The sequence below is a fragment of the Schistocerca cancellata genome, chromosome 6 (assembly GCF_023864275.1).
Source record: "Schistocerca cancellata isolate TAMUIC-IGC-003103 chromosome 6, iqSchCanc2.1, whole genome shotgun sequence".
Lineage (NCBI taxonomy): Eukaryota > Metazoa > Arthropoda > Insecta > Orthoptera > Acrididae > Schistocerca > Schistocerca cancellata.
The window spans coordinates 210828135-210852543 of record NC_064631.1 but is presented as its reverse complement, the minus strand read 5'-3'; the positions used below and the strand labels follow the sequence as shown (position 1 = coordinate 210852543).

Sequence of the window (24409 nt, the reverse complement as noted above, 5' to 3'; positions counted from 1 at the left end):
TATTCCCTTTTCGCTGCTGCGTTCACTGAATTTTTTCATGCTGTCTCCCTTTCGACAACGTAATTCAGTATCTTATGTTACAGCTCATATTTCTACAGAATGAACCCTTGGAAACTTTCAATAAACACTGTTTTTTTAAGTTTAGCCATGCACCATCTCCTAAATTTCTTACATTTCTGCATTTTACAGTTTTAATATGCAGTTCAGAAGTTGTGAAAAATCTAGTTTCGAGATCTCTCCGTGTCCCCAGGGTTCTTCCACGTATACAAAATGCTTTTGTTATTCTCCTAAAATGTGTTATACATGTTTAGAAAAATTAGTGTTCCTTTAAGGAATCTTTTTATTTATATCGTGAAATCGATTTCCTTCCCAGTTCCAGCAGTTGGTGGTACTTTGATTTTATTTACGTTGCCGCGTGCTCTGGTTGTGATCAAACGAAGGTGCCGACGTTGCCAAATGTATCGAAAGTTGAATTTAGTGGCGCCTGTAGACCACGTGTGTTGAAAACATGGAAGAAACAGGTATGAAGGATGTTCATTGCAACTCCATTTAGTTTACAATTATGTTTTTGTTGTAGATATATGAAGAATATTTTGTTAGGATTGTAATTAATAGATAATAGGTTAAGTTAGTTGTAACTTCACCCAGGAGGTTTTATGTTTTACTCGTTTTAAAAGTTGTATAAGTGAATGAAATAAGTGGATATGTCGAAAGCTGATGTCAATCTTGATCCATTTTCGAAATTATACATTGCTAGATCGGTATTTGTATTGCTTTCATTTGTGTTTGTATTCGCCGGTTTTTGTTTACATTCTGTGAGAACGTGTGATTCCTACACATCCGAAAGACCTGTTCATACTATTACGATGTGGTAAACGTCGTATATTTGTTTTACTTACAAGTACTTACATTGTACACGCAAGTTAACATTCAGTTTCTTTATATTGTAAAGTACTTTATGTGAGCATGTAATTTATGTTTGATGCTCTCATGTTAACAGAACCTGTGCTTGGGGAGAAGAAAAGTAAGAAAAAAAAGAGGGAGAAGTCAGTTGCAGATATTCAGCATGAAGAATCGTTTCATTTACAGTCTTCAGACAAAGTAGCCAAGCTAGACACATCTGAATGGCCACTTTTGTTAAAGGTATATTTTTGTTTAATCTTGGGAGAATTGTGTATAAACAATGTTGTTAGTACAGAGTACTACTTCGCATCAAGTAATTACTATTAGATTTTGAAAATACTTGATAAGATTGTGCATCTTGGTGTCGTTAGTAAGAGCTAATTCTTTTATTTTCAGAACTTTGACAAATTAAATGTTCGCACGAACCACTTTACCCCGTTGCCATTTGGATGTTCTCCTCTTCAAAGGACCATAAAGGATTATATTAAGTATGGATTCATTAACGTTGATAAGCCAGCCAATCCAAGCTCCCATGAAGTAGTTGCATGGATTAAAAGAATTCTCAAGGTGGAAAAAACTGGTCATTCTGGAACATTGGATCCAAAAGTTACAGGTAAGTACAGTGCCAATTTTAGTTCATTATAAATTATTGAGTTGATGAATTACAAATAATTTGGCTGTTTGCTCATTACACTGCAACTGAAAGTATTATTTGAAGAATTAGAGAAAGTTGAAACAGAAGTGTGTGACATAAAGGTGGGTTTGTTGGAAATACGGAAGCGTCCGATCCCGCCCGTCTGCTTTGACCCATGACGTCACAAATATGGCGGAAACAAAAACACACACACACACACACACACTTTCCACAAGAAGCCTAATGACACTAACGGGACAAGCGCGGGAAATGGGGTGTTTTGGGTGGGGGGGGCAAACTAAATATAAACAAATTTAGACGCCTTGCGTAGCTACAACGTGTAAGTGAAGACAGCCATGCATGAATACCCACCCACCTCCCCAGGGGTCGTAACCCCTGCAACCCATAGAAGATAAAGATGCTTCAGTAGCTGATTAGTGTTTTTTGTCTTTTTAAAAAAAAAAATCTCACGGGATAGAACGAACAGATCAGAAAGATAAATATAATAATCTAAAACAGAAATTGGAGGAAACAGATAATTAAAATAAGTAATAAGCGTTTTTAAATTTAAAAAAAAATCTCACGAGATAGAACGAACAGATCAGAAAAGTAAACAAAATAAGATAAAACAGAACTGGAGACAGCCACACTCAAACCAAACTCCGCGCCGTCATGACGTCACACACGACAACACCCTTACGTCACGGGTCAAAGCCGACGCGTGGGATCGGACGCTTCTGTCGACCCGGTTTGTTAGAGTAAGTAGTATGATAAATTTAACCTGTCGTACCATCATTGGGATATTTATTCAAATGGTTTAAATTTAAAACAAAATCCAGTTGTAAGTGAGTGGGCCTTAGGACCAACTAATCATTTTTACTTACTTCAGTTTTTATTAATAATACATTCACTTTTAATCATACTGTTTTAGACATTTCCAACATGCGCATGTGGGTGGCCCATTATAAACTGTAGCTGATTTCTGTAGTATGTAAATTTTCTGCAATCTGTGAAGTTTGATTTGATTTCAAAGAAGATATTTCATAGGTCAGTGCTGTTACTGCATTTTCACATTTTCAGACAAGAATCAGTAGGCCTAAGTACACAAATGAGAAGCTAGTTTTTCATTTTCTCATAATTGTGGGCTAATGCAGCAACCAGTAAATTAATTTCTAAAACAAAAAACAAATAAAAAATGAGGATATTTAGAGTGTAATTTTTATGTAAAAAATATGAGCTGTTAACACACACACTTTTATTTAATATCAGTGTGTCATTTTGATCATCAGGCAACATCAAAATTCTTAATGTAACCTATGTATCACTGTTAGTGGTGTGGTCCCAACGAAAATAAAATTATAAGAGGCCATTATGTGTCACTGCCATGAAAAACATAAAAATCTTGCTGCATTTAATGTGCAGTATTTAGGTCACTTTACAGAATCATAATGTACTTGCTGCATAATGATCACACTTCTGTGTATAAAATGGTACGGTATTCCTATCATTTTTCTCTGAACAAATGCTACAGCAGGGTTTCCACAAGTTCTGGATATCAGGAAATAACAGAGAATTTCAAACGTGCTAGGGAAATATCAGGGAACTTTTAAAAAGAAAAAAAAACAGAAAATTATTGTTTTTGTCCCTGAGGTGAAATGGTTTGTTTACTGAGATGTCATGAATCATCGCTGACCAGGCACAGCTGACTACATGTGCTGCTTCCCTACACCCTCATTCTTACTTATTCTCCCCATTCTGCCACCACTTCTTGCCATCAGCCTAGCAGCTGCGAATGAGAGGCAGGAGGGATGAGGAATGATTTGTTTGGATTCTGAGAGATTGTTGGCGCAGGGTCTGGAGATGGTTTTCGTGTGTGCATGAGTTGTGTCTGAGTCATTGTGTGAATGTGTGTGTGCTCTTGTAGTCTGACAGAGGCTGTGACCGAAAATTTAATTGTGAGAGTGTGATTGTGTTTCCTACATGCCTGTCTGTGGCTCAGTGATCATCTTTACGGTGAGTTGCTACCTATCCTCGTCACTACAGGGTGTACACAAAGTACGGGAACTGTTTCAATTATTTATTGCTCAAGAACTAAACATTGTACAGATGTCATACATATTGCATTTCGGAGAGAAACTCTGAAAGTTTTTTTTTACAAACATTTGATATGCTAACGATGAGTGACCTGGCAGTTTCAATATGATGATCGAATTCTTGCCATACCTGTCCCAGCATGACATCATCAGTGGCAGTCACTTCCTGTATTCTCTCCTGGAGCTCTACAACATCACGTGGTAGAGGTGGTACGTACATCAGATCGTTAATGTGTCCCCATAGAAAAAAGTGACACGGAGTGATATCTGGTGATTGGGGAGGCCATTTTAACAAACAGCTGTCCCCATCTGTAGCACAGCCAATCCATTGATGCGGCAGTCCGTGTTCAGGTACCCACGAGCTTCACGATGAAAATGGGTGGGAGCCCCATCCTGCTGAAAGATGAACAGTGTCTAATTGCATTTGAGGCATCAGCCATTGCCCCGATGCGTCCAAGTAGGAATATCCAGTGACAGTGCTCTCGGCGAAGAAGAATGGCCCATACAGTTTTCGACATGATACGACACAAAAAACATTTACCTTGGGGAATCGTGCTCAAATTCAGTGCATTCATGTGGATGTTTTGTACCCCAGAGTCGGCAATTGTTACTGTTTACTTTCCCATTAGTGTTGCTTCGTCAATAAAAATTAAGCGATTAACAATGCCATCCCCACCCTCATTCAGTTGTTCAACTGCAAACAAAACTCAAAATACTTGTCTTTGTTGTCGCCATTGAGCTTCTGCACTAGCTCCAATTTGAATGGTTTCATAGACAGCTTCTGTTGCAGGACTTTCCACACTGTCATTGGAGCCATTTTGAGTTTACAGGATGCACGACGCACCGATTTCTTTGGACTCCTTATGAATGTCTCTCGTATGCGCTCTTAACATTCACTTCACTTACACTGGGACATCCGCTTTTCTTTGTCGGGCACAGGCAACCTGTCATAAAGAATTTGCTGTGCCAGTGGTAAATGGCCTTCCTTTTTGGTGGCTTCTTACCAAACTTGGTTGTAAACATACATTGAACAGCTATAGCACACTTATTTTGTTTAACTCCAACACACAGGAAGATCGCTCCACACCTGAACTCCCCATATTTGCGTCTGGCGCTGACTATCAGCAAATTACCAAACTACGGTGTGGTGGTATACGTGAAAAAAAAACTTTCAGGATTTCTCTTCAAAATTGCATATATATGATATCTGTACAGTGTTTGGTTCTTGTGCAATAAATAATTGAAAGTGCTCCTAGACTTTATTCACACCCTATATTAATACTCATAGTATTTGCACAAGTTATCTGCTGCATGGATTTATCACTGCAGTCTCATTTCATCGAAAGTGTCTATGACATGTGAATAGCTGGCCACATGAGGGGGCTTCCACGACGGGCGGAAACAGCAGGCCATTTCTGTGGGTACTTCTAACGGATCAGGCCTGCCAATGTGAAGCTGTAGGCCCTGCCTGTCAGATCTAGTCTAACTGATCTGCCCACAGGCTGGGTCTGTTTGTGTGTGGCATAATGCAGCAGATTTTATTGGTTATCTATGGTCCCAGGACTGTGGTGCTTCTCGGCAGGCCAGAGGTCACGGGCGATGCATTTCAGGAATTGCAACTGTCTCTCTACAAGTACATTACACAGTGCAGAATGTGATAGACTTTTATTTATTCTAGTACATTTTAAGACTTCAAAAGTGGTTTATATATTAGAAAGTTTGGACGATAAGAAGAGGAAAATTGTGGCAGTGGCTGGCAGTTTGTACGTTATGTTCTCATATATTTTTTGAAAGAAAAATCACACAACACCTGTAAATGAATAGACATAACACAATGGGTAATAACCGACAATGATGAACATAGTAGAACCAACATTTTATTGGCGATCACCTGTAATGTTGGTTTACACAACTCTTCCCCGGCTTGTACACCTCTTTCAAGAGGCCTACTTTTGTTGAGGTATTTTAAATCTGTCTTGCGGCTCCAAGGAAGTGCATATTTTTGTCACCAAATGTTTCGTTTTATTGAAATAAAATGACGACAGGGGTCTTAATGACACACACAACATTTGGCTTGCTTTCTCCATCTAAAAAGAGTCCATTACGAAAGATGTTGATGTTAGTACTTAAAATTTTTGCTCACATGGCAGAGAAATATGGAAGTGCTTACATTTTGTTTGTCAGCTTATGCCTCTGCTTACCTCAAGATGTGTCAGAGAAAAATGCTAAGACTTGTCTGGAAACCAGGGAATTTCACTTGGGGAAACTTGTGGGAACCTTGAACAGGGAACATACTGTCTTACAATTGTCAAAATGAATCACATTTGGTTGACATATTCGTTACGAAAGGGATGCTGAAATGTAGCTGAATCGTTCATGTAAATACAATAACTCATAATATCAAATTAATATAAACAGCTTAAGTACTTACCAAACACTGTAGTGTGTATGTAGTATATCACATTTGTGCATAGTGGTACTCCTTAATAACAAGATAAGATTTGTTGCGGAAATGGGAAAAACAAAACACTGTAATAAAGATTAATCATGCAAAAGGAAATGGCACTTAGTTCACAGGCACTTTCTTCGTCAACACTGGTGTTACCTGTACTGTGGTCTGTGGAAGAGTCATTGGAATTGCTGAAATGATATTATATTTTCAACATTACTTTCTGCAGTATCTTCACTCTTCCATGATTCTTTAATAACCATTTCTATTTAATGTACAACATTACTCCAATTCTTTTCTGCCACAGTGGAGCTTCTATTATGTGTTGCCACACAATGTTTGATTTGTGCCTAAATTATTTCAGTGATTTGAAATGTTAGTGGTGTGGTGGAACCCGAAGAACCCTGTGCCCATGTTCTTTAGCCAACTCCCTGTTTCTCTCTCTCTCTCTCTCTTTCTTTCTTTTTGGCGTGCTTTGCCTTACGTAAATCATCCTGAACTTAAAACATTTTGTTGTTTCAGCAGTGTCAGGTTTATCAGTTTCTGTTGTTGGAGCTTTATCTTCAGTGACAAAATGGTATGGGGCATTCTCTGTTACAGTAACAGATCGCTGATGTAAGTTTTCCAGTAGTTGCCCCCTTGAATCCCAAATCTTTCATCTGTCAAGTCTTTTTCTGGCAGAACCACCACCGTTTACCCATGTTTCCTCAAGCCACACACTGTCTTCAAACGACTCCTTAACAGTGCTTTTTAAAACCGAGAGCACCATGCTGCAATATCACTTCTCGCCATCAGAATTTCGTGTCCATTAATTGTTTTTGTACCAAAAATGAGGGTTCTGAGAATCATTAACAAAGAAGTCATGCTGCCGCAGAATAATTCTGCCCACGAAGGGTAAGGTACAGTTTTTGTTACAGTAACATGTTCTTTTCTCTCATAATATCCAAATATGTGGTGATGAACAGCATCCTGTTTGAATTAGCCTAGTTTAGGAATTAGTTAAAGTCAAAGTGGTTTTGCCTCTTTCTGGAAAGAGTAGTCAAATGAAAAGGTATGAATAGTCATAACAACCAAACAAATTGAATTTGTATATGCTGCTTTGGGATAACATGTGATATGTCTAGGGATGTAAATATAGTATTGTCATGTGCGCATGAAATGTTTCAAAGCTGTGCCCTGGCAAGGTGATACTCACTGTCTTATTTTATGTTCAAGCTATGATACTCATCAATTTCCTTGATAAGGAAAAACTATTAAAAGTGATTTGTTCTGTGAGGTGGCTTGGGCTGCTCAAGGTGGGAGTGATTCTGCTCCATAATAGTGCATGTCTACATGTCTAAAAGGTCACAAAAGTGTAATGGCTAAGCTAAAGTGGGAGCAAGTTGAGCATCCACTCTGCAGCCTAGACATGTTACCCTGCAACTCCCGTGCATCTGTTCACTAAAATTACGTCTGAAAGGGTAGTGCTTCACGTTGTAATAGCTTCTGTCATAGGCTCAGGAATTCTGGAAACAGGGAATCTCGTGGCTCATGAAACAGTGGGATACTTGTGCTTAGGCCTCTGGTGATTAATTTTGAATAAGACTTCAATTATACCAACACCATTATTTCGTACCTTTTCTTTTGAATACCAGCTCATACTAGGTGTCCGTTACTTAGATAACGATGCTCTCCCTTCTTTCTGCTGTATTTTTCCTTACAAACATTGGTGACAATGTTTCTATGTGTCTTCAAAGTGTCTGCAGTTCTTTAGGCTACCTTCATTACAGATGGTAGTTGCATCATTCTCTCTCTCCATATCAAAATACTCACACGCTGAGCACACAAACTCCTGTGCCTGCCCGTGCAAAACATGCAGATCACTGAACTTTCCGTTCAGCAACCGCACTATTCTACACATGCCTGCTGCAAGTTTCAGAAATTCTCTAGTGTAAAATAAACTTGCTGCACAGAGAGACAGCACACAGCAAAATAGATCATAACTATTAAGGTTACCAGCTGCAAGCTTTATCTGCAACTGGCTATAGTAGCAGTAGCAAAGAGAAATTTGATAACTCTGAATGGAACAGAAGGTGTGACCGAGTGCATTCTCTGATTGCCTTGCACTACAGTAGCAGCCTTGTAAACAGCTAGATGTAAATCATTTTGTTGTTCTTATCCAGATATAGATGCATATAAGTAGAGATCTGCGCAGATAAAAAAAATTCTATCTGCACCTTATCCGCAAGACCCTTTATTCGCATCTGTGAGTTCCATATCTGCCTTATCAATCATGTCAGCAAAGTCCTGTTATTTTGCAGAGTTGTGTTTGGAAATGGATTTCTCAAGGTGGCGGAGTTCCTTGCTCATGTGAATGTAGAGTAAGGTGCAGCGAGTGCCATGGGGCAGGAGCTCTCTCGATGCTCGATGCAGTGTGTCTGAAGTTGTGTGGGTGTGGATGCTAGGGGTATAAGATTGGCGATCATGTTAGATGCAGCCAACAGTTCTCAGGGCTCTGCTGTGCTGGCACATTAGATTGTTTTTCAGCAAGCAGCAGTGCTCCCAGTGTGCCTGGACACTAAATTGTTCACAGGGAGCAACAATGTTCCACAAGCTGGAACAGCCTTTTAAGAATAATAGCCTTTTATTACTATCATGCATTTTAAAAGTTTGAGTAGGCATTTGACAGATCATCATTGTTTAGTTTCATAATATTTCACAAATTTTAAGTCAAAATTTCGTGTTGAGAGTAATAAAAATATCTGTAGTGAGGCATTTCTAAAAGGTGTCACAAAGCTTATTACATCTTCCAACTCGTTCGTCAACATTGAAGTCACTTGTGTCGATGTGTCTCGCATGAAATAGCTAGAGCATCGAACCACTGAAAGTTAAGTGACTTAAAACATCACTTGTTTTCTGTCGTATCATGTGACATTCCCCCTTTTCATCAACTTCTGTAGGTCATTAAAAAAGACTGTGACAGCTTGATAAGAATTTGTTACTCTGTGTACATCACTCTTCTTATCATTGCTATCTTGGGGAATTACACAGTATTTTTTTCATTAGGCATGTGACTTTTAAAAGTTAAGCTTACTACTGCTCCTGGTAGTTAATAGTTGTGATGCACTTTCTAACTTACAAATAATCATAGTAATTAAAACAGTTAGGATAACCACCAATGACAAGTGAGAATTTTATTTTTGTTTATAAAAGAAATTAGTTTGTATATGTTAGGCACGTGACAGAGAATAGACAAGGAAAAGATCATTTTAGAAATTTGAGAAAACCTGAAGTTTTACATATTTGATGAATAATATGTTATGATAGCCAGAACCTTTCATTATGAGTGCACGGTAATGAGACTTTTCCTACATTTCCGCTACTTTCTGTGTACCCCCGGAAACCATCCTTGTAACCATTGATGCCACTTCCTTATACACAAATATTCCGCATGTCCAGGGCCTCGCTGCGATGGAGCACTTCCTTTCACGCCGATCACCTGCCGCCCTACCTAAAACCTCTTTCCTCATTACCTTAGCCAGCTTCATCCTGACCCACAACTTCTTCACTTTTGAAGGCCAGACATACCAACAATTAAAGGGAACAGCCATGGGTACCAGGATGGCCCCCTCGTACGCCAACCTATTCATGGGTCGCTTAGAGGAAGCCTTCTTGGTTACCCAGGCCTGCCAACCCAAAGTTTGGTACAGATTTATTGATGACATTTTCATGATCTGGACTCACAGTGAAGAAGAACTCCAGAATTTCCTCTCCAACCTCAACTGGTCCTACTCTAAATCCCATGCCACTTTCCTTGACGTTGACCTCCACCTGTCCAATGGCCAGCTTCACACGTCCGTCCACATCAAACCCACCAACAAGCAACAGTACCTCCATTATGACAGCTGCCACCCATTCCACATCAAACGGTCCCTTCCCTACAGCCTAGGTCTTCGTGGCAAACGAATCTGCTCCAGTCCGGAATCCTTGAACCATTACACCAACAACCTGAAAACAGCTTTTGCATCCCGTAACTACCCTCCCGACCTGGTACAGAAGCAAATAACCAGAGCCACTTCCTCATCTCCTCAAACCCGGAACCTTCCACAGAAGAACCCCAAAAGTGCCCCACTTGTGACAGGATACTTTCCGGGACTGGATCAGATTCTGAATGTGGCTCTCCAGCAGGGATACGACTTCCTCAAATCCTGCCCTGAAATGAGATCCATCCTTCATGAAATCCTCCCCACTCCACCAAGAGTGTCTTTCCGCCGTCCACCTAACCTTCGTAACCTCTTAGTTCATCCCTATGAAATCCCCAAACCACCTTCCCTACCCTCTGGCTCCTACCCCTGTAACCGCCCCCGGTGTAAAACCTGTCCCATGCACCCTCCCACCACCACCTATTCCAGTCCTGTAACCCGGAAGGTGTACACGATCAAAGGCAGAGCCACGTGTGAAAGCACCCACGTGATTTACCAACTGACCTGCCTACACTGTGAAGCGTTCTATGTGGGAATGACCAGCAACAAACTGTCCATTCGCATGAATGGACACAGGCAGACAGTGTTTGTTGGTAATGAGGATCACCCTGTGGCTAAACATGCCTTGGTGCACGGCCAGCACATCTTGGCACAGTGTTACACCGTCCGGGTTATCTGGATACTTCCCACTAACACCAACCTGTCAGAACTCCGGAGATGGGAACTTGCCCTTCAGCATATCCTCTCTTCTCGCTATCCGCCAGGCCTCAATCTCCGCTAATTTCAATCTGCCGCCGCTCATACCTCACCTGTCTTTCAACATCATCTTTGCCTCTGTATTTCCGTCCCAACTGACATCTCTGCCCAAACTCTTTGCCTTTACAAATGTCTGCTTGTGTCTGTGTATGTGTGGATGGATATGTGTGTGTGTGCGAGTGTAAACCTGTCCTTTTTTCCCCCTAAGGTAAGTCTTTCCGCTCCCGGGATTGGAATGACTCCTTACCCTCGCCCTTAAAACCCAATCCTTTTGTCTTTCCTTCTCCTTCCCTCTTTCCTGACGAGGCAACCGTTGGTTGCGAAAGCTAGAGTTTTGTGTGTATGTTTGTGTTTATTTGTGTGTCTATCGACCTGCCAGCGCTTTTGTTGGGTAAGTCTCATCAACTTTCTGTGTATTGTTATAGATGTTAGTGCATGTTAGGCATGTGACTGTAAGGTATGTGACACTTTGTACATGAAATTTAATTACATAGAGCTTAAAAAATGACTGAAATATACCACAAGAACACCTTAAAACATGACTAAAAGGTTTATTTATTCTATGAATTTACACCAGGAAACCCCATGATGATACACTTCACTAAAAGATGAAAATAAGGCTGCAATCATAAACAGACATAACTATCAAACAGTATGACAGTATACTTAAACCAACCACTTAACATGCATTGTACCCAGAAAACTCAAGAGCAAAAAAATGTTGGTTCAGATAAAACAGACTCTGTTGGCATAATCCTTGTTCCCTGGCTATACAAAGATGGCACCCTTAGTTTTTAACAAAATCAGTCTCCCCAGTTTTCACCTACATTTGGCATAACAACTGAGATAACACTTAAGCCTATTTGAGACTAAAAAAATTATTATTATTAATCACATCACAGGTCATCTTGCACAATATTATCGGAACTCTTCTTGCACGATGTGTCACCAACAACTCTTGTCGTTTTATCTATCTATGTCCGGATCCCGCTCCAGCTACTGCTGGGTCTGGGTGCTGATGAGTCCTCTCCATTTGACTCGGTCCTCTCACCACTTTTCTTCATCCACTTGCTGCCAGGTCACACCTGTCCTATCCACAGATATTCTCACTCCCATTTTCCACCGTGTTCTTGGGTGCCCTCTAGGTCTTTTTCCATCCATCTTTAGTTCTTCCATAATTTTGGGGAGTCTCTGCCCATGCGCCCTCTTAACATGCCCTTACCACCTTAATCTCTTTTTTTCAATTTCTTCTCTCATACTTTCTTGTTTAAGGTCCTTTCTAATCTCTACATTCCTTACTCTGTCCATTCATGTTTTTCCAGTAACTGCTCTGAGAAATTTCATTTCCCCTGCTTGCAGTCTGCTCCAGTCCCTTTCTGTCATTGTCCATGTTTCTCCACCATAGGTGACAATAGGGAAGTAATAATTCTTGTACATAAGGAGTTATGCTTTTTCTGAAACTTTATTATTCCAAATCAGGTGTTTTATTATTTGGTAGAAATTGCCTCCCATCTGTAACCTCCTATCAATTTCTTCCATCCCTAGATATTTCACTCCCTAAATAAGTGAAACTTTCTACCACGTTGAGGGATTCTCCATTCAAGGTAATATTTCCATTGATTCCTTTATATCTCCCAAATACCGTTACTTCACTCTTATCTTTATTTATTTTTAATCCATACCTTGTCTTTTTATGATTGGCATAAATATGCCTGCTCTACAGTTTGCTTCTCACACTTATTGTGGAGAAATTTTATGAACATTTGCGTCTTGTTCCTGCTTTGGAAGTTTTCTCACTGTTGCTGTTAAAGTTTCCTTTCTGTGCCTCTTTTGTACCTCTTCTTTTCCTGCCAGTGTCGCACTACTTTTCATCTTTTGGTGACACACTCTGCCTCTCTCTTACTGCTTCACTTTAGAATGTTTTTTGTCTGCACAAGCTAGCTTCTTCCTCCAATTTTGCCAGCTTACATTCCCAGGTGCATGATATATGGCCACTAGACGTGGTCAATATTTTGGAGGAAGAACACGCTTGTCATACGCCTAACAAAATGAAATTTAGAGAATGCTCCACCTCATATTTCAGAAACAAACATAATTAGATGAGAATTAATTATTCATGTAGACTCACTTGTGATGAAATTAGAGCATGGAAATTCTCAATCCAGAAGGTATTGCTTCACAGCTCAAGCATGGAAAAATTAACTTAGATTATAAACATGAGACCAGAACTGTGTGTCCAAACAGTGTTGTCACCCATTTTGAATAATTTGGGTGGTGTTGACATGTAAGATTCGTGGATGCTGTGTGCAACTATCAATGGCACCAGCTTTTGAAAATCCTTTCCCCCTGATGTGGGAAGGAGAAAAAATTGTCATGTGCCAAACAGCAATTTTACATTTTTCTTATTTACTGTTACACCAGTCTTCGTACATGAGTTTCTGGCAGTTAATTTTGTTATATTTGGGAAGTACATATAATTACCTTTCACTTCGTATGCCCGTTTCTTGAAAATTAAAATACACCTATCTTGTCCAAAATAGTGTGAAATGTGCCTCTCATTCACTTACCACATTATATTGCCCTTGAAGTTTTAACTACAAAGAAATAATTATTGTGATTGCCCTTGAATTTTTAACTACAAAGAAATAATTATGTGCGCACATATCTGCAACAGCTCACACCATTGTGAGGTGATGATTGCTGCGGCTATCCACATTCTCAGGCCTCTATATATAGGACTAGTGGAGATGGTGATTCACTTTTTATAATGTCTCATAACATTGTTTCCATTATTGATCACTCACCTATAGTACTATGTAGAATGCAATAAAATATATTTGTATTGCCTTATGATTGTAAAACTTGATACGGGTTACAGGAGAGGTTTGTTTATTAACAGCTCATTGTATTGCAGAAAACTGACTTTCTTTGAATATTTATGAACTGTGAAGGTGCTGGCTGATGGGGAGGGGAGAATTGAAGCATGCGGAAATCAGTATAACTTGTTGTAACACATATGAAATTGGTGGGTGTGTAAGTGACTAGAATTGCAATTCTCTAAGACCGGTAGAATGTACACCAGTGTGCATTACTGTTGCTTGTATTTATTGTTGTTACCATTCCTGTTAGAGTATACAAGTGGGCTAGAACTTGATCAGGTGTTGAGTGATTAGAGCAAAGTCTGCAGAGGTGATGTGTGCACATGTGAGACATTATCAACAACTTAAAGAGCTTGAAGAAGTCCTTATTTTGGGTTTCTGTTTGACTCACTGGTTGAATTGTGCAATATCAAGATTTGTGGGGCATTCAAATGTGACAATTGGCCCTGTGTTGGAACGATGGGAGTATGAGGACAGACGTACCCATTGTCAAGGTTGTAGACAAGCACATGTGACCACTTTAAAGGAGGATTGCTGTTCCATGCATCAAGCACATTGTAACCCCTACACATCTGGATTTGCCATTCAAAAGCAAGTAATGGACTCACTGTAACATTCCGTCACCCCACATCGTTGGTCGGAGACTAGCAGCAGTCGGTCTAGGCAATTACTGTCCTGTGAATGGACTGCTGTTAATACCACGACACAAACAGCTGCGTTTGGAGTGGTGCAGTGGCCGGGAAGCTTGGACTACTGATGAAGGCACCTCATGGTGGTTTGCAGAATATACATGTAGATGCAGAATTGTGTTGCATCATGTCCAGTGATGTATTATGGTTCTGCACTATCCCTGAAGACCATCATTGTCAAGTATGGCAGTGGCCTTGAATGAAATCCCATTGTTTTGGAGAAAGGCAGTAGTGTCAATCTTGGCGTCATTGTGTAGGGTTGCATCAGGTATGACTTCAGGTTACAGCTGGTAGTGATTGAGTGAACTTTTGACAGCACGGTTGTGCATTAAAGACATGATGCCTTCACGTGCTACCTCGCTTGTGACAGCATTGTGGTGCCAGTTTTCAACATGACAGTGCTCATCCACACGCGGCATATCTCTCTGTGAACTGTGTGCTTGATGAGGTGCTGGGGCCAGTGAAATTCCCAAATCTGTCCTCACTAGAATGAGTGTGGTCCTTGCTCAGATGTCAGTTCTGTCTCCATGCCAGTAGCCAGAATGTCAAGGACCAGTTGGAGCAAGTTTGCCTCAGCGAGGATAAAACTGACTTGACAGCTTTCCCAATGAATCAGTTCATGCATCCATGCCAGTGGGGATGAAACACTGTACTGGTATGTGACTTCATACTCCCAAAATTGTTTGTAAATTTGACTTAATTTTTAATCGCTGAAATGACATCAAATTCCCTCTCAAGCCACGAAGTTTTTTGTTGAGTCCTTTTCGGATGATTCACTTTTTTTTTGTCAGCATGTATATTAAGAGGACATTGTGTAGCAAGTGAACATTTATGAAATATTTATTGTCAAGTAGATGTGATAACAAGCATATATTGACTGTACAGTTTCAAAAAGGTATGAATAATGAGCGACCATTTATCTCATTGGTCTCAAAATTGAGGAAATAACAATTTTAGCAGCATTTATTAATGGCCTAATCAAAATCCACAATATATTAAGGATTGTATCCTAAATAATGATCACTAATGAGAATTGGAAAAGTTTTGCAAAAATAATTGATATTTAAAAACTTTATTTTCTTGAGAAAATTAGGCCTATAAACATAAAAAAAGACACTTCTGGCACCTTTCTTCAGACGGCAGCTGTGAAATGTTCGGTTAGTACTGTGGTTTTTTGTTTTAGATCGTTATTGACAGAGTCAATATGTTGATGTTATGTATCAGATTCTGATGTTCAGTTTAGATTTTTTTGTAGCAGCTGGTGATGAATCAGTATAGTTTTCAAAAAGTAAAAAATGATGGCTGTATGTTGATAATGGTACTGGGTGCACTCAGCTTCGTGAGACCTACTCGACGGACAAGTAACCATTACAAGTATAAGAAACCTGCCAATGACCAGAAGAGTGGAAGAGTGGTGTGCTGGGCACATGCCCCCCCCCATAATGCGTCCAGTGGTACCATTGGCAAAGGATGACACTGTGGGCTGTTGGTTCCAATTACCCAATCTAGCACCAGAACATGGAACTTATATTGATATTGATTCTTCAGAGTATTATCTGGTTACTGATGTGTTTTTTCTGGATAACTTCATGCCAACATTCTTGTCCATTCTATTTACCTTGTGAATGTGCAGAAAAAAGAAATTTGTTTGACAGAAGTCACATGGGAAAGTCAACTACAGTTAGAACTGATCTCCTGCTATTCTGCTCATTAGTTGGGTCAAAACCAGTGCTCTTTGTCATACACTTATGAAAATCAATCCACTTCTGCTGTTGGTAAAAGATAATACACTCATTAAAAAAAGGATGACACACCACAAAGGAATTATCCAAATTGGGCAGAAATTAATAGATGTGATACACAGGCACAGACAAACAAATGATTACAATTTCAGAAAAAAATCGATGATTTATTCAAGAGAAAGAGCTTTACAAACTCACAAGTCGTTGCATGCCCTAGGGGATATTGTGTCGAATGCTGTTCAGTCATATCGCCAGATTCCAAGCCAGTTGGAGGGCCCTGCCCAAAATGCTCCAAATATTCTCAATTAAGAAAACATCCAGCGATGTTGCTGTCCAAGGTAGGGTTTCACAAGCAATAGAATATCTCACTGTGTGCAGGTGGATGTTATCTTGCTGAAATGTAAGCCCGGGAAGGCTTGCGCTGTAGGGCAACAAAATTGGGTGTAGAATATCATCAGTGTACCCCTGTGCTGTAAGGCTGCCACGGGTGACAACCAAAGGGATCCTGCTATCAAATGAAGTGGCACACCAGCCTACCACTCCCGGTTGTTGGGCCGTATGGCAGGCAACAGTCAGGTTGGTACCCCATCACTGCCCGGGGTGTCTCCAGACACATCTTTGCTGGTCATTGGGCCTCAGCTTGAAGTGGGACTAGTTGCTGAAGAGTCTTATCCCAGTCAATAAGATCCCAGGACAGAGAGATGTCTGGAGATGCCTCGTACTGTGTGGGATACAACCTGGCTGTCGCTTGCCACGTGGCCCAACAACCAGGCGTGATGATCCAGGACCCAATTCCTTTTCACAGCGGGACCTCTTTGGCTGTCGTGGCACCTTTGTACATTGGTACATTGACGATATTCTGTGTTTTATTGGCCTTCATAGCAAGCCATCTGTTTTATTGGCCTTCATAGCAAGCCATCCTGGGCTTACATTTCAGCATGATAAAGCCTGTCTGCACACATCGAAATTTCTACTGCTTGTCTTCGTGCTTGCCAAACTCTACCTTTGCCCCAAGGTAGTTGGATCTGTTCTTCAACAAGAATGTTTGGAGCATTGTGGGCAGGGCCCTCCAACCAGCTTGGAATTTTGATGATATAAAATGCCAATTGGATGGAATTTGGCATGATGACCATCAAGTGGAGATCCAACAACTCCCATCAGTTGGTGCCAAGCTGAATAACGTCTTGCATATGGGCTAGAAGAGAACCAGCATGTTAATGGCTTGGTCAGTTTGTAAAACTTTCTCTTGAATGAATCATCCACTTTTTCTGAAATTGTGATCATTTGTATCCAATACATGTACATCACATCTACTGATTTCCGTCCCATTTGGATAATTCCTTCCCATTTGGATAATGCCTTCGTGACCCCCCCCCCCCCTCCTCCTCCAATAGAGTATACTTGGTGGCATGTGTTGGATGTAAACAATTTTGATGAGGGCATTAAAGTTTAATGTGTGAAAACAATAAAATAATAAATATGGGAGGTGCTTTTGCCGTTATTGCTGAGAGTAGTTGGCTTTTGAAGAATGCATCGTAAATGTTGTTTCAATAGTTTTTCTGGGACTGCTAGACCTGTAATTTTTTCAGGTGAACTGCTGTTAAACAACAGTCATTGTTACTTTTGAAAAGTCACTATACTTGGATTAAAATTATTGGTGATTGACAGATAGCACTGTGGGGAGCAGAATTGCAGTCACATGCACACCATTCCACATGCTAGTGCAGTCGATAGTCGTGGATGCACCAAAATAGAAAAAAGTCATCTACTTTTTGATTGTTGCCAATGTCTTTGCAGGTAATAGAGAGGACTATGGTGGGAACTGTAGGTATGATGATGCACAAGATATCTTAGTCACATGTTATAGATAAATAATAGCAATAAGATGAGCATTCCCTTAGACACATCTCAAAGTAACAAATTATCTAAATAAATGGTGAAATGGATACAAGGCAGTTATATGTGAATCATTTTCACTATTGCCTGTGTGGTCTCTAGAAGTGCTGTTAGGGCTGAATGAAATAATAAGTTGTTCAATATTATTTTCCACCACACATTAATTCTACCATCTGACAATAAAGTTTGGTTTGTAGCATTCTTTGTTAGTCATTACACTTCTGTGAGCATACAGTTTTGGTGTTCCATGCCATGTAACCCTTGACTTGAGCTCATATGAGTTCAACGGAATTGAAATGACAGTGATTTGATGGCAATCTGAGAATTGTAGAGCCATAGTTTTTGCTAGTTTATCGACAACATAGACACAAAGGTGATGTCCAGTAATTCACCCTTTCTACAGTCTTCTGGTATGGGAATGTTTTGTTGTAGATGGCTGATAATGTCTGCATTTCCTTATCAAGGATATTCAAATGACATAAGGCAATGTCCATAACTGATACTGAAGGTTGGCTTAAATTTTTGATATCGACAAGTGCTACAGAAATTCAATATTTTTATGCAGACACTAGAATGTTTACCTAAGTGCTAACTTCAGCAGCAGACACAGTTTTTCCTCATTTACATAGAGATATTTTTATAGTGACACAACAGAACATGAAAAAGTCACTGTATATTTGATGTTTTTTTCCCTCCCCTTCTGTATTTGCGGGCTGCACTACGTGGCCCCTAATAACCCCTCCTGGAAGCATCACCTTACAAGGTTTGTGCCTGTATAACAAACAACACAGCGAGCTTGTGGAGGCAAAGAAATGGCTGCAGTTGGCTGGGACCTGGGCCCTACCACATGACTCCCCGAAATATCAATCACAAAGCAATTTTAATTGGTGTATAATGTGATAATTGGTAACTTGTTTTATCTGAATGTTTCTGTCAGGCTCCGATATGTTAACTTGCTTATGCCAGATGCTTCTTGCAGCTTAGAAAGACTAGCTGTTACAATGTTAGAGTGAATATGTGAGAAACTTCCCAATTATGGAGTTGTATAGCTTCACAACCTGTGATTGATCCCTCTGGAACCAGCAACCAGTGGTACAGATAAGCTATTTATTTGACAATAGCAGCGAAGATTTCTTAAGATAGCATATGGCCTTTTCCCATCTCAGTGCATTCAGTAAACTGAGAACTACTAATTGGATTGCGCAAGTTAATGTTTCCATTTCTGTGCGTATCTTGCTATAAATATTGAAGAAGGTATCTAACTAAATCTGCACATCATGTTTCGTAACATAATAAAAAGGTTTATTTTGCCTTCATAAAAGAAAACAGCCATTAAATATGTTAACATAGGCACTACTGTAAAATTAGCATGCTTTATAAAAAATGTTTGTTTGTTTGCTCACAGGTTGTTTAATAGTATGCATAGATAGAGCTACGCGACTTGTAAAATCACAGCAAAATGCTGGGAAAGAGTACATATGCATATTCAAGTTGCATTCTGCAGTAGAGAGTGCTCAAAAGGTAAGTTGCATAGTTGAAATGTATGTAATGCTATTTTGTTTTCTATAAACCATTTTGTAAAAAGGGTGTTGTCTACCAATAGTTTCACATAAGTAGACTGTAGCTGAAATCTGTACACACATTTCTCAACATAAGAGAGAGACCCTCTCCACTGTTACAAAAAAGAAATTGCAAGGTGCTTTCTTGTACTAATACATGGAAGCATTGCAGTTAGTTGGAACTAACATTTCTCAAGCACAATACAGTGTGATACAGTTCTTAAAGTTGCACTCCTGCACAAATATACTGTGCCTTGTAGGACAGTCTTCAGCTAAGGAAGAACATTCCGAAGTGTTCAGGTATTATTTCAAATTATTAAATTTGACCATGTCATGTGTGTTAATACATGACTACTGTTTGTGCATTCTTTTGCGGCTAGGAAGGAGAGGTTAGGCCCTGCAACTTTCGGATTTTGATGAACTACTAGCCTGTAACAGCCGAAAGTAAGTACTGTGACAGGGTTTATGCCATTAAAATTCAGTTTTTGAAAATTGGAGTCATCATGCAGGATCAGATGGAATTGTTAAAGCCATCAAAAATAAGCATGGCTAAAGATATATGGATTGGCCTGACACAGCTGTAACATTTCAGCTGGTGCCGTAAATGAATTTCTGCATTATACTCAACTTCATCAGTGGGCAGCATCATGTTGACCCTGTTCTCCAAGTGGCATGCTATATCGCTGTGGTATAGTGTTTTCCATGTGTACCAGGATTGGTGACATATACCTGCAAACAAATTAAAAAAATAATTACTTAACTTTCAAACAATGGAAAGTCCATGTTGGAATATCAACTCACTGTAAAGATGAGATATTCAGTGACAAGGTGGTAATTGAAATGTTGACTAACCCTCATAAAAGGGTTTGTATCTTTATGTTTAAAAAAAAATATTGTATGAAGTGTGAATTGACTATTACTTTAAAGAAGGCCTTGTATCACTTGATCACCACCCCAGTTTGAGGGACATATCTTTCTAAGTATATGAACAATTGGTGAGAATATTTATTTTCCTTCGGGATCTGTCACAGTTGCGATAATCATATCCGTGTGGGCAGTAATGTCCTGTCATTAAATGACACCACCTGTAATTGTAAATACTGCTCCTATAGGGACTGATGACCTCGGATGTTAAGTCCCATAGGGCTCAGAGCCATTTAAGCTACTGCTCCTATAGATAACATTTAATGGAAGCTCGCTACAACGTAATAAATGTCATGTAGGACAATATCAAGAGATGAATTTGCTGATAGTGTTAATCCAGTTTCAGACGCCTTTTCTTTGTCAAATTGGAAGAAATTGACATTGTATGCTCATAAGAGACTTGTCACATTGTATCTGTTTAATGGTTAATAGTGAGCAATAGTGCATATTTGATTATTCACGTATACGTTGGTGGGAGCTGTATGATTATACTTCCACCTAAGGCCACGGTTTGAAAAATGGATGTCATTTTCTGAAACTAGTTGCCACAAAGTAGTGACTTACTATCACAACTGTGATGGTTATTGAAGGAAAATAAAGATTTTAATAGCTCAAGTTACTGGTCCTATCACCCATCAGAATTTTGAAACTTCATAAATTGGTGAGGATCACTAATTAGTCCCTTTTTTCTTCAGAACCATTTAAATTGCAGGCTTGATATTTAAGGGATTCTAATGATTCCATCGAATCCAAAACTCATATGAGGTCATAAACTTTGACCTTTTTTTTTTTCTCTCTTTGAAATAGACGCATGGTGACAAAAATCCTTTTTTACAGAAATTAATTTAGTGTGGTCCCAGATTAGTGTGCACAAGCTTGCAGAAATTGGTGGATTGTAAGGTCTGACATCTCATTGTAAGATGCCTCTGGTAGAACTGAATTCATTGTGCTCATTGTTTTGACAGACATGACTATCCAATGTGAATTTACTAATATTTTAACAGAATAAATTTAATATTCCATTAACTTGTACTAGCTTGCTTATAGCTTTGAATCCATCTTTCAATAAATGTGTGTCCTAAACATATTAGTTCACAGGACTCAGAAATTCTCATTTTCTGTAAGAAAAGTTGCTACAACTGCCAGATTCAGCATTTTATAAAGCCAAAGATGCCTAGGCCAGTACTTAACAGGTTAAGAAGAGATACGGTCTATACAAGTATATATCCCTTGTGTTCGCAATGAATGCCTCATCAGGCTGTTATGGTCTAAGAGAGGTCTGTCAGCTGCTGTACCATCCTCTGCCATGCAGTGTCATGTGAATGTGGTATGGAGGACCATTTTGCAGAATTTCCAGACTATGGAACCACTATTCTTGATCAAGTAGCTCCCCAGTTGGCATCACAAGGCTGATTGCATCCCGTATCAGTCCTCCCAACAAGAAAAAAAATCCTTGGCAATACTGGGAACCAAATCTGGGTCCTTTTCATGGCAGCCATCTACGCTGACCACTTAGCTCTGGAAGCAGACTTACGTTGCGAATACATCGGTGAAAACTGCAAGACTACACTGGAAATACGTGAAGAGCATATTTTGCCACAATGTAAGATGAAAGCATTGGTGATTTCGATTAAGGGTGATATAGGACTCTGGAAGTCAGGAATTTACAGTGTCCTGTGCCAGATTGGGAAAATATACATAGACCAGACTATCTGAATAGTATAGGAAAGACGTGCAGAGGGTAAGTGTCACATATGTAAAGGACAACCAACAACAAGATCTTGCAAAGCACTGTCAGTTTAAGTGACATACTGTGAATTATGACGGCGCACTGGGTCATAACGATAGGATAAATAATCTTAGGTAGTCGCTTGTAAAACAATCGAGATCAGACTTCATTATTATCTTGTAAATAATTGGTTTCCAACTAAATAAGGCTTGGGACCCAGCCTTGTGCATGCTACGTGCAAGCAAGTTGGAACAGTCTGACTTACAGTATTGTTGTTGATGTTGATTGTGTTTCATTTTTTGTTGTTTTTCACAATTTTCAGTAATTTGTGAGAAAATGGCTAAATTTATCTTTTTTTTGTTTTTGTGTGTGTATTAGTTGTCATCCTCCTCCCCCACCCTCACCACAATGCTGTCTGAAAGAGAGCAATTTTTTACTTGTTGGAAATAAGCAAATTGTGAAGTTCATGCTGTAGATTGCGGTTCTGAAGTTCTGCATTAATAAAATCTACATAAGCATTGTCACCTCACATTTTGTGAGGGAGTGAAACAGCATACCTTAATTTTTTTGGTTATACGGTGGAATAGTTAGTTGATCATATTTTTTCCATTTGGTACTACAAAACTATCAATTTTTACAGGTCAGCCAGACGTTGGAGAAACTTCGTGGTGCATTATTCCAGAGACCCCCATTGATATCTGCAGTGAAAAGACAATTGAGGGTCAGAACAATATATGATAGTAAACTTCTGGAGTACGATGAAGAAAGCAATATGGGTATGTCATACAGAAAGAATTGTCATGGAAGTAGTGATTCAGGTGGTGGTTTGGAGGTGGCAGCATAGATAATTTGTAAAGAGGGTTTCAGTGTATCTTAGAGTGAAATGATAAGCAGCTTTATTTTGTGCTTGGTTGTTACTTGTTTAGTGAGTGTCATTAATATAGAATGCATTTCAGTGTGGTATGCTTCTTGTTGGGACAAAATTACTCTGTAGCAGGGTATTCTTTAGTTACTCTTTATTTGGGAGTTTGTTCTTGACTTGTTAAAGATTTTGCTATTTGACGTAGGTCTGCATGGCTTTAGGCTGTATGTAAACAGTACAGCTTTCTGCGTTGTGTACTGACTTTGGTGTATATTGGTAACACAGCTGGTAACTGCAATGTTGTGAAAACCCTCCACATGTAGCGCTTTTCACATTAAAAGAATTATGGCATTTGGTCATTCTGCTTCTCTCATTTAGATACTTTAGAATGATTATTCTGCATTAATTGTGAGGATATAAGGAACAGTAACAGTTCGCAGAGGCATGTTAGCTGTTGAAAATGTTACTTGCACTGGAGAAACTGATGGCATATCAAACTATATTCAGTACATTTTACATGTAGCCATCACTGGGAAACCAAATGGACATGCCATGTACAGAAGTAGTTCTATTTCTGTACAAGGTTTAGTTTCATGTTTGTTCTCACATGCTTCTGCGAAGAAATGAAATTTGTCTGTGTTTTTTACTGTACTCACTAGTGTGCACTAATTGAGAAAACGTTTTAGTGTGAACAATAGTGTGTTGGCATTGTGTGAGCTTTCTTTGGAGTGTAGTACAAACCAAAAGCAGCATTGCAGAACAAATTAGATTGAATCCAGTGATTTCTTGGGAAGTCCTTGTGGTATAGACACCATCTAGTTACTGTGCCTTTTGTGTATGCATACAAGGAGAATTGGCCATTGCCCATAAAATGCTGGATGCTGTATTGGCCATGGCTGACAGGTTTCAGGCTGCTGCCATGAGCTGTGGTGACGTTTGGGCATCTGAGGTGAATCCTTCAGCAACTTGGTGCACTGCATGCAGGAATTTGCAACTAGGATAGTGACGTACATGTGGCATGCACTTGTGGGTTTTGTGGCACAGAGAACTCCTTTCACAGGCCTAATAATATGTAAAGTTTTTTAAAATTACCGCTACCAGTCACAAACTTTGTCAACTATTGTATTATTTATTTATTTAGCGACTTGTTTTGAGGGTTAAACCTCATCTTCAGGCTAAATGGCATTACAAAAACAACTTTTACAATAAGATCATACTGATGTTACATAGTCTGTTCGTAAATGCTGTGGTCATGCTGTGGAAGAAGAGAAAACTTAGTAAGAGGCAATGTCCTTTGGAAGCTGGACTGATGTTTGCACGAAAATGTTTTGT

General features: G+C 39.5%; 1 protein-coding gene across 1 annotated transcript in view; it reads left to right on the top strand.

Annotated features, from left to right (window-relative positions):
• Positions 1 to 403: 403 nt before the first annotated feature.
• LOC126191287 (H/ACA ribonucleoprotein complex subunit 4) overlaps positions 404 to 24409 on the top strand; it is a 73256-nt gene continuing 49250 nt past the window's right edge. Inside the window, exons 1-5 of the mRNA XM_049932100.1 lie at positions 404 to 521; positions 1001 to 1143; positions 1300 to 1516; positions 19409 to 19524; positions 22856 to 22991. Coding sequence (XP_049788057.1) covers positions 509 to 521; positions 1001 to 1143; positions 1300 to 1516; positions 19409 to 19524; positions 22856 to 22991 — 625 coding nt within the window. The 5' untranslated portion in view covers positions 404 to 508. The remainder of the gene's footprint in view (positions 522 to 1000; positions 1144 to 1299; positions 1517 to 19408; positions 19525 to 22855; positions 22992 to 24409) is intronic.